At 41.9% G+C, this 11,477-nt stretch overlaps 1 protein-coding gene across 7 annotated transcripts in view; it reads right to left on the reverse strand.

Annotated features, from left to right (window-relative positions):
* Positions 1-11,477, reverse strand: part of WDFY4 (WDFY family member 4) — a 151,290-nt gene that overhangs the window by 19,437 nt on the left and 120,376 nt on the right. For all 7 annotated transcript variants that reach the window (XM_068950147.1, XM_068950141.1, XM_068950143.1 and 4 more), the window contains 2 exons: positions 6,507-6,660; positions 5,041-5,132 (listed from right to left, as the gene is read on the reverse strand). In XM_068950147.1, the coding sequence (XP_068806248.1) occupies positions 5,041-5,132; positions 6,507-6,660 (246 nt within the window). The remainder of the gene's footprint in view (positions 1-5,040; positions 5,133-6,506; positions 6,661-11,477) is intronic.

The following is an 11,477-nucleotide window of genomic DNA, read 5'->3' on the forward strand; positions in this document are numbered from 1 at the left end:
CAGAACAATGGCTCATTTCACAGAGCAGACACTTAGCCCAATGCAGCTGGTTTAAATGACTCTGCCCACAGCTATAATGATCACAGGGCAGCTCAGAGAACAAGCACGGCACATAATCTGTCCCCTGCAAACAACAAGAAAACACTTATGACCAGATTCAGAACTCATCCTCATTAATAAATCTGTTAATGCATGAATTACAAACTGTAAATTTTGCCTGGTACCACTTCCAGAGCGAAACAAAACCACCAATGGACTGAGCTGCAACTGGGTAGCCACTCAATATTTCACCGAGCACCACGACATTATGCAGCCCAGTCACGGTGGGGAGAACCTGTGGCCAAAGGAGGGAGTAAGAAAATTACTTTACACAGATAAGATTCCTAACTTATTAAACATGAAACAGAGAACTAATCACAGTTTTATCTTACAAACAATTATTTGCTCTCAGATTGCTTAAAGCAATAGCCAGGCTTCAGGATAACGATGACCTGGATCTGTTTTAATTGTCCAAATTCTCTGTGAAGCCTCATAAAAAGGACCATGATACCAGTAACAAGTACATCCAATGTGGCAGGTGATTTCAGCAGAGACAGAAACCCTCCCACTTCAGAGTTTAAGATCACTAACTCTTCAGGGTTAGGATGAAACTTCCTTAGGTAAGCTGATCAACTCTCTTTCCACAGCAAGATTTCTTGCACCCTCTTGTGTACCATCGGGCACTAGCCACTGTTGGAAAGAGGATACCGGACTGAATGTGCTTGAGGTCTGATTGAGTCTATAAATCTGATTTTCCAGTTGTTTTAACTGCTCCTATTTGAGATTTGAATTCTGGCTTTATCAGCTGTGCCTGTACTATCAAACAGTGCAGCTCAGTCTGTAGACCAGAACAGCGGTACAGAGGACCAAGTATGCACATTATGTGCACCTAGGGAGCTTTATGTCAAACTAGCTCTAGTCTACTTCCGCTGGCTGGAGTGCCTTAGGTGCACACGTAGAGCATAGATTTTGGTTTAGTTTCGTCCAAGAAAGAAAAACAGCAGTTGAGTAGAACAGTTCACACAATCTGAGATTGCTCTCCAATGGGAGCAAAATCAGGCTAATCAGGGATGACTGGGAGATTCATTTGAAAAGTGCACCCTGCAAACTACAAGGCTAAGGCAGGATGTGCCCATTGTATCTAACTGCATAGAGCACACGGCGCTATAAACACTTTAAGAAGCGCAGCTCAGTCCTTTACACTCCAAACAATCCACAATAAGAGAAACAATCCAATAAGAGAAAGCATTTCTTCCTACACTTTTCTTTAATAAACATCACTGTAAAATTGCAGCAGCTCTCAGCCATCCACAGCTTGCTTTCTGCAGCACCTCAGTAAGGGGAGGGTGGTGTTATCATCCCGATGTATGGGAAACTAGAAGACAGAGACTAAGTACCTTGGAAGGTCACAGAGAGAGCCTGAGAAAGAGCAGAGAATGGAGCCAGAGGGCCCCAAAATCCACATGCTTTCTTTGCAAGCACTAGGCAATGTCAGGGAATTGTTATGCATTCGACCACAGTGGTCAAAACCTACTTCCAGTGAGTAGCACTGAGCTGCTGACCTGCAAGGGAGGTACTCCCTAGCTCAATTCTTCATTTTAACAGGGACTGTACTTCAACCAGTCAGCCTGCAGTACACACAACACTTATAATAAGGACCTCCCGCATCACTGCGGATACACTGTCCATGGTGATTGGCACTGACCAAAACTCAGGTCTCTTCCTTTCCACCACCTTCCAGTGCAACTAGAGCTCTGAGCCTTTGAATCGCTCCCTAAGAACCTCCAGAGGTGCCCGACTCAATAATACCTATCATTGTGCATATATAGGAGCTCAGGCAGCCTGAACAATCTCTCTGCATCTCAGCTCTCCATCTGGCAAAAACACTGTCTCCTTTCTTCACCCCCTTAGGCTAGTAGATTGCAAACGTGCAGGGGACAGAGTGTTTCTGCCTGTTAGCACTGACTGAAGACTGGAAGTTACACTCCGGGGGAAACTCAGACACTGAATTGTGTTTTCTTTCCAAATCAGAACAAAAAGCCCAACTCTCAAAATTTCTCATGTCTTAATATTCAAAAAAATTAAATTTTAAAATTGGAAAAATTACATCATTTTACTGATAATGAAACTATACACTACACAATATTAACTATAATAGCTGCATCATTAAAATAAAATCTTTTAATTCAGCCTGTAATCTAATATGAATGTTGTAATGAAAAGGTCATTCGAAAATGTTTTGATAACAAAGGCAGAAAGTTGAAGTGACCTACTGAAAGATTTTCTTGGTGCTACTGATACACTCCCATTTCAACCAGACTAGTTTTCCAGAGAAAAACTGTTCCATATGTTTTTTCTTCCCCAGCCAGATCTACACACTGTGTGCTTGTCTGCCTAGTAACACAAGGCTGTGATCTAAGTTACACATCTAACTGAAACGGAAATACAAGTTAAAACAAAGAACAAGAAGATTGATACAGCTTCTGTCAAGGGACTGATTAGGTTCTGAATATGCTGCAAATTCAATGTAGTGGCTTAAGTTACTAAATGGTGCGACAGCACACCACTGAGTCAAGTTACTAGGCATGGAGACATTTGAGACTTACTACTAATAGTAAGCTACTGTTCTCCACACCGCATAGCTTGGAATATCATTAATTCACAAGCTTGTATGTATTAAGGCTACAGACCTGACTCTGGGGAAACTAGTGGTTGGTGACTATTTTCAATCACATTTTTAAAATGAGTGAAAAGAGTATTTTTTTAAAAAGCATATACAAAAGTCAGCCATTTCATTTTTAACTTCAAGTAGGTAAGAGTAGCAAGGTAGAAATTTAACTTCTTTTATACAACAGTTAGCATTTACTGTTCTCACACAGCCTTAAAATGAAGTGTTCAGGTCATGAGTTCACAATAGAGACCAAAGAGTCTCAAGGAAAACAAAAATGAAATACCCAGTACCCTCATTATGTGCTCAATAGTCTCGAAACAGAAACAAAGGCAAGACTACTGCACAAAAAAAAGCACACAGGCTCAGATCACGCCCATGTTTACTCACAGAAGTAACTTGAGCACATGTGAACGAACCCACTGAGTTCAGACTCACTCTTACAATCAATGTTATCCACAAGCCAAAGTGTTTGGTGAATCAGAAACAGAGTATGGGAAGCAGACACTACAAACCACTGAGTCACCTTTAGAATATGCTTTAAAGGATTCTTTCTTTGCAAGATATGCAGATGACCAACACTATCAGCAGCCTGTTTTCTTGAAACAGGTGTCATAGCAGAAAATCATCTTCAGACTGGATTCACAGCCGACACACCAGCTTATGAAGGGCTTTTTTGGAAACATGGATAAAAATGGAATTGCCACACGTGGGACTAAGGCTAGATTACTGACAGCACCCAGGGGGCTGGGGGGAGAAGGAGATGCAAGAAGACACGAGAACAAATAAACCAAACAGATGCATAGGGTATCAAGAGAGAAAGGAGACACATGTAAATATGAGGAGTGCAGTCAGACAGAAATTCAAAAGGTAAGATTCTGGGGAAGGAGATTTATACAGAATGCCAGACAATGAAGATTCTGCCCTCACAGTTGTCTCTGTACTGTCTTGAAAAGAGCTATCAGGGAGGTTAAAAAAGAATGGAATGCAGATTCAGGAGACAGTCCCAGAAGAGTGTAAAAATAATTTGGTACTATGGACAACGACAGAAAGCCCGGGGTCTGAATGCAGCACAGAAGTGCAAAGCAAGGGACATGCAAAAGTAATGGAAACTGCATGGAAGCATGGTGGTTGCTATCAAAGTTTAAGAGAACAGTGGAGGAAAGAATACTTACAGGAGGAGAATATGAGTCTGGCTTTGTTTAAAATGGGGACAAAACGTTAGGCAATCCATAATGAAGGTCAGAGACAGGATTTAGGAACCAGTAGTCGGAGAGAACAACTGAGGAGAGGTTTATTTGCAGACAACAAAACAGAGAAGATAGTTGTAGACACAGGATTGAATGCAATCACCTGCAGAAAGATTAAAGAGAGTGAGACTTGAACCTCCAAAGGCAGGACCCTGCATGGCTTAGTAGAGGTGAGCAGAAGAACCCACTGAGGAAGAAACTGAAGGTACAAGCGACAAACCAGGAGGATGCAATGCCTTGAAACTCATGGGCTATTTGCTTAGTCCTACCAACGCTATATATAATCAACGCACAGTCTTGTATACAGCAACAATCTGCATGACATTCACAAATACTGATTGACTCATCTGTTTTCTTATGGCAGAAAGAGATGATGTAGTTACTTTCAGTAAGGGCTCTGCAGTACAGCCAATTTCCTTATTACCTCTAACAACAACAGAGATCTGCCTCAAGACAGTCAGCTGCAAAGTCTGTGTTTAACTCAACAAACTTGATATGGAATTGCTTTTGCGCTCATTATTAGGTAGTTTCATCTTTGCCAGGTGACTTCTTACAGAAGTAAGACTTTCATTAAGTTGATAGCACTAATTGTAGTAGACCCCTAGACCTTAAAGCTCTTTGCTTGCAGATTGCCAAGGGTGACTTCGTGAAAGGCAGCAAATCGCATTTGATTTTACCCCCCAAATATATCCCCCAAATAAATATAAAACCCCCTCATTTTGCTCCTGGCATGACTCAGAGATGGAGGTAGATAGCTTAAACAAACAGGCAGCTGGTTGGTGATAACATGGAACTGTATACATGTAAAGGCTGTGTGCATGCATGTGTTATGTTCACATGCACTTACAGGCTGAGATAAATCCATGCTGCAGACCTAGATACAAATTCCACCCAGTTTGGAAAGTTGGCCTTGATGTGGGATAAACTGTTCTGCAGACAGGTAGATATGCAAAGTTCAGAACTTGACATGAACTCTGCAAAGGTAGGATGTGTTTGTATCTAACATTTTGGTTTATACCCCAGGCCTTTAGGATTTCATTGTCAGTGACGCCCAGACCATCACAAAACTCGATACTCACTGACCTGTCTGTGCAGGTGAATGAACTGATGGGGATCCCCATCCGCCCAAGGAGGGAGCTGCACATCTCCCAGCACCGTTCCATCCTGCATGCAGCCTGCAGGAATTACAAAGGGAAAATTAGAAACAAGAATCACACACATTGCACATGGGAACAATCTGTCGGAAACAGCGACGTCAAAAGAAATTCAGGTGATTTTCACATAGGCAATTTCAGGTTCTACATGCAATACAGTGTCATAAAATACTGCAGAGGCAATTTCTCCTGGGATTTCTGATCTATTAATAAATCACTAAGAGGATGTTCTAGCAACTATCATTAATACAGTAAAGAAATACACATGCTCTCAGCAAGAACCATTTTAGCCACAACTGCAAACCCAGACAAGACAAAGCTGTTGGCACAACTTTCTTCTTGCACGTGATCCCATGGGCTTAACTGCCAGACACTGCTGCTAAAGCAGTCTCTGGGAAGGACTGCGCTCTCAAGTTCTTTGCAATTTGATTCATTTCTGAAGGTAAGCCTATGTTCCTAAATCAGGGCACGGTATAACAAGCCTGGACAAATTCAAATCTAAATTGAGGCTCAGGTCTGGACTGCAGGTGTCCTCACAGTGTAGCAGTGAGATTCTGCTCTTGGCACTGTCTATCACAAAATCTTTCTGTACGTTTGCTCTCCATCTGTGACTTTCTAATGCCTCTTTTATTTCCCTCTGCTTGGTTTCATTCAGGTCAGTCTCTGGATCTTGATTTCAGCCAGGCTCTGCTACTTGGCCTCCTCTCAAGATAAAACCAACCTGAATCTTTACCACCTTTAACAATGTTTTAACAACCTTTTCCCATCTTGCCATTTCCTTAGTGTAGGTCTCAATTCACTGGAATCTTAAATACAAATGATTTATAGCAAGACCTCAACACCACCGGTTAAGTTGCCTTTGTTGTCATTGATTTAGGAAGATTCTTTATTTGCCCTCTATCTTAATTGTTAACCAGGCAGTGCCCATTGGAATATGAAGCTTTGTATTGAAAATGATGTGGGTTGCCTGTAAAGTGAAGTGCTGTCCACAGTCAGGGCTGTAACACTGCACTGCCTCTTTCTGAATACTGATTTGTCCGAGTTCTCCCTGACTGTCCATCACCAATACAGAAAGGGTCTAGAGGCAGCGTACATTCAGAATGGTTTGGGATACTTCTTGAGGCCAGGGACTACAGATAAGTGCATGAGGACACATGCAGAACTTTTCAAGGTGACAGTGAGGACAGATTTGGCAACTTTAACCACCAGAGCGGTGGATACCAGAAGCTTTTATTCTTGAAGACTTCTGACCACAGGAATCGGTCTTGCATCATTAAAGAGCCTCATCAGTCAGCAAAGTCCAGGGACCAGTTCCCAACACACGATTTGGATCTTTTCTCTTGGCAGCATGCTGGGGAGTGGAAGCGGAGCACTGAAGTTCCTTCTAGCACTTACCAAGTTCAAAGTGGTTGGCATTGGTCAGGAACTCTGGCAAGTAGAAGAATTCAGGAATGAGTTCCCTGACATCACTCATGTTGTCTCTCGATGCTGAGTCCCACGTGCTCTTGACACTGTGAAACATCCTGTCTGCAACATCAAAGCTCCCGCCCTGTGACATGGAGACACGACAGTCAAGCAGACTACAGTGCAAATATTCTCTTAAATATCCAGCAGATGCAGAGTCTTAGCTAATTTTGTAATATGAACCTCATCACATATTTGAGTAGATGATAACTCAAGATCTGACACAGCTCTATTTACCGTGACCCTGTATTAGATGCTGTCTCAGTGCTGACTTGTAGATACACAAAAAGAAAATGCCATAAAGCCTGGAGACCTTATCTAGCTTGTAGTAACACAGGGGCAAGCACAAATGATCCAGGGCAGCTTGAGAATACCAGAGTACTCAACATTAATGTTTCTAGAGGTAACTTGTTCCTTTCATCCCAAAGTCCTTTGCAAGCCGAGGACACAACCTCAGTGTATTTACCTCAGCTGGGACTTAGATAAATAGGTATGTACAACCTTACGTGCAATCCTCTGGGGGGAGAGGGGGAAGCCTTTGAGAAAGTGGCTGAGAGCAAGAGAGAGAGAGAGATACCACTGAAATAACATTAATTGGATTCAGGCAAGCAGCTTGGGCCCAGTGGGCAGATGCCAGCCAGAACGATTCACTCCTCATGGGGAAGAGGGATAATACAAAGAGGGAGTGAAAGGGAATGATATCTGAGTTCAATGCCGAATTGGTATAGGAACAAGGAGAAAAATTGCCTCAAACAGTCCTGAGAGCATTTAAACCTGTTTTAATTTAATGAGAGTCAAGCACTAGCTAATAGTGACCTTCCTAGACTAGGACGTTGCTCTGAATCGAAGCCTTAACTGGAGAAATCAATCAATCAATCAATCACCAACTTAATGAAGGGTATGCCTTAGATTGGAGTCATATTTCCTACAGGATTCTCACTGGGATCTCAGACACTACATGCATTTTTGAAAATCCCATGCTCCTATTTATATAGGGATACCTACATCAAGCACCAACACATTTATTTTAGCATAAAATTACTGTAATAACAGAAATAACTAAATAGATTATCGGTTTTTGGAGATCTATTTCAGCACGAACAAGCTGACTCAGAAGACAACTGCCTTAACTGTGCCAAGTGACAGAACCAAACTGTTTCTCAACATCTAGTGCAGGTACTAGCAGCAGGATAGCTGCCCAATGGCAGCATGCTCACAGGCTAATGTATGTATTTCTCAGTGGGGTTAGTTAACTTGGATTATATGCCATGGGATACAAGACTACATCCCATTGCCAGGGCCCAAGAGAGATTGTCAGAGATAGCATAATTATCTTTAAACAATTCTGCAGTGCAGTATAAATATATGCATGGTTGCTCATCTTCAGTTATTCAATCCTTAAAGCTGCTTCATTAGGTAAGAACAGGCCAGTGGTAGGAACAGAGCCAGTAACGAATGAGGGATGCTCAGGTATTACAGAAAGGAAGGTCATACGGGTATTCGTGAAGACAGAAAGGCTTTATTTTCTGTTTTGCTGTTTTCCTGCCCGTTTACACAAAACGCAGAAGGCTTCTGGGACTGTGAGCCCTATGCCCACTAGTAAATGACACGCCGAGTTCCTGTCACAGGCAAAACAGGAATATCGGAGCAACCAGCAGCTCTGATATAGCTGTTTTACACCAAGTCTGCTAGGTTAAACCTCACAACAGGCCCTTGAACCTTCTTATCAGAAGAGGCTGGAAAACAGCTTATACTGCTAGGAAGAGAAGCTGCTAGACAGAAACGAATGTATCATGCATACTCCCTTGGCTAGTCAGACCACTCCTAAATGAAAAGCTGCAAGTTTGGCTTCATGCACGTGAGCGATGGGTAGATTTTATTTCGCAAGAAAGCATCCTCTCTCGTTGGATTTAAGTATGAGAATTCAAAGACTCTGCAAGACTAGAGGTGACCTGAGCACCTATAGGAAAAAAAAGAAAGCTAAACTTCAGATGACAAAAATCTTTGGGGACAAAATTTAATACAGGATTAAATCCCTCAACTTCTACTTTCTTACATGCAATCTGCTTGCTGTGTGTTGGCACCCATGGACATTAGCCCAAGTAAGGACCAATTTGTAGTCAGGTTCTGTCTATGGCTGACCTCTTGGGAAAACTTGAGAGCCTTTGGTTAGTTTTCTTTCTGCTGCACGTGCTAGGCTAGGAGCACACTGCCCTCTGTACAATGACAGATGAAGCTTTGACCTTCAATCTGTTAAATATAAAAACAGCAGCTAAGCATCCTCACTCTACAAGAAAGGTATCCCACTCCCAGGGATCAGGTGAATCCTGAGCAGTAGCTCTCACATTGGTTTCTGACTGCAAGCATCACTCCCCATATGAAACCCAATACCTGCATGCTTATGATGCAGCTCCTTTGGATATACAACCCCCACTATGCCTGAGAACTGCAGGTCAAGAAATAACCGACCTTTTGCCCTATCTGTTGGTAGGGAGAAAATAAAGTCATGGATAAGGAAGAACAACACAGAAGTCAATAAACCTTAGGTTCTGAAGCCACAGTTCCCTACCTGTCTTTTGAGATAAGACTCCCACCAAAATCCAGCACATCTTCCAGATGGAAAGACCTCACTGCACTTTCCCCCAAGGTGAATTCTGACCAGGCTTTTGGTCCAGCCTCATCTCTAAATGACAATAGAGGGTACTTCCTGCAATACTTCTTTGTGTTTTATGTCCTTCTTCCCTATTCCACTGACAACAGTAGAGCCTTTCCACACTCTCTCAGGGGACTATAAGAGAAAAAGTGGCTAAGATCACATGAGTAAACCTAGTTGGAGTTAATCTGATGCACAGGGTTATCTTGCTCTTGATCATTATTAGGCAGGGAACCTTGGAGTCAAATTCAAATTGAAATTAAAACAGAGTAGAAGGAAGGCTATAAATAAATCAACAGTTAACAAGTATCTCATTGAAGCATATTAAAGGGTCTGTATATTTAATCTGCACACAGCGCGCTGTGTCTGGTGGTGATTGATGCTTTTTCATCTTTTTTTGCAGCTTTTATGAGAGCTGATGGTAATCTCCTGAGAAACAATATGATTTGTAATAAAAAGATTACCTGTATTAAATAAAAATAATATATACATAGGAAATGCTGTTAGCGCGACAAATCTGGTTAAAGATATTACCACCACGAAAAAATGTGATTTTTTCCCTGGCTGTCTAATTCACTTTAGGGAAAAGTAATATCTTTAAAACTTAAACCTGTATTATTTATAAAGGAAGCAATAACTGATTTTCCCATTTCCTATATTAATAAATTTATTTGCATATATTTATATCAGAATTAATGAGTTTTCTCTCTCTATGAATGCAAAAACCGCACTGAAAGGGAAAAGGAGAATCCAGAATTGCTTTTTGCCTTTAGAATGCAAGCCAACATAAACTCTTACAGCTTTCAGTACAGACCTTACTGTGATCAGGGATACTGGTAAAAATAAGCTTTTAAAAACTACAGCTCAGCAGGGTATATACAAAGCAACTAGTCAAAGCGATCTCTGGAGAGAAGTTAGATCTCCCCATGTTTATAGATCTAAGCATCACTGAGTCTTGATGTTGCTTTAAATCCAAAGAGCTCAAAGTGTTTCTCAGAGATGCTTATGAAGGTGCAAAGACTAACCACAGCCCCAGAGATGCTGAGAATTAATTACCGGCATTTGCAGATGGTGCTTAAATGATTGTTCTGGAGTCAGTGATAAAATAAAGGAAAAGAACCCTATTCTTGATAAGTACATCACAGAGAGAAACACCAGGAAGGAAGAAGAGCCTGCTTAGTTGAAACGCAACATTGGCATAAGAACAAACAGGGATAAAATCTGAGGTGAATCAAAAGCAGATGTCACTAACCATCAAGGGCATGAGGTCCTGGAATGCCTTCCAATGGAGATGCTAAGTACAGAAACCCTTGCTGCTTTTAGGTGATGCTGAGACCAGCTCCTGAAAGGAATTTTAGGAGGTTGCTGCCTAAGGGCAGCTGGGGGAACTCACCAAAGCAGAGAGTACCATCCAACATCTGTCCAATGGCCGATATTTCATCCATTCCAGTACAAAAAACAAAGCACATACAGACCTTTCTCCAGAGTCAGATCACAACGTTCTTAAATGAAATGTGAAGTAATAATGTTTTGTAAACTTCTTATATGACGTTTACAGAGAAGACTGTTATAGAGACATTGCTTTCTCACTGCCACCTTCTACGGCTGGGTGCAAATCAATTCTTTGACTCAAAGGAAAAAAGGACAGTATGCCAACATCAATTTCTTACAAGGCATGCACCCAAGTTGTTGCATTTTCTCTTCTTGTGCTTTCGGACTGGCAGTTTGGGGTTGTAACTGTGGCTTTTCCATTTTTTAAGATGCTGTGAAGCTTTCACAGCTCCCATCTCAGCACCCTTCCAAAGGCTTAACTCTAGGAATACTCCTCTTCCAACTTGCTCCTCACTGACCATATGGTTCTAGGGGCTGCTGTTTGCCTGACTGTATCTCCCAGAAAGCAATTCCTAAGCCACTGTAGGACCAGACACCTGCTGAACACGACAGCACGAGCTCAGCTGAAGACGCAGCAACATAAGAGCAAAGGAATAAGAATGAAAGAAGCAGTCAACAGTTTTAGTCAATCTACCTCTAGACAAAATTTTCAGTGCTTCAGGTTTCCGTAGCCTTTGAAGATAACTACCCACAAAGAAGTGTCAGCTACCTGCCAAACACCCATAAACATAGCCACAAAGCAGCCACCCACAGTGGGGACTTGTTATGCATAAGTGTGCCAGTGAGATGGAGCAGCCTGTGTTGTTTACAACAGCAATAGCTGTTCTACAGTCATTCATGACTGCAGCTAACATATG

The sequence above is a fragment of the Struthio camelus genome, chromosome 7 (assembly GCF_040807025.1).
Source record: "Struthio camelus isolate bStrCam1 chromosome 7, bStrCam1.hap1, whole genome shotgun sequence".
NCBI classification, from domain to species: Eukaryota; Metazoa; Chordata; class Aves; order Struthioniformes; family Struthionidae; genus Struthio; species Struthio camelus.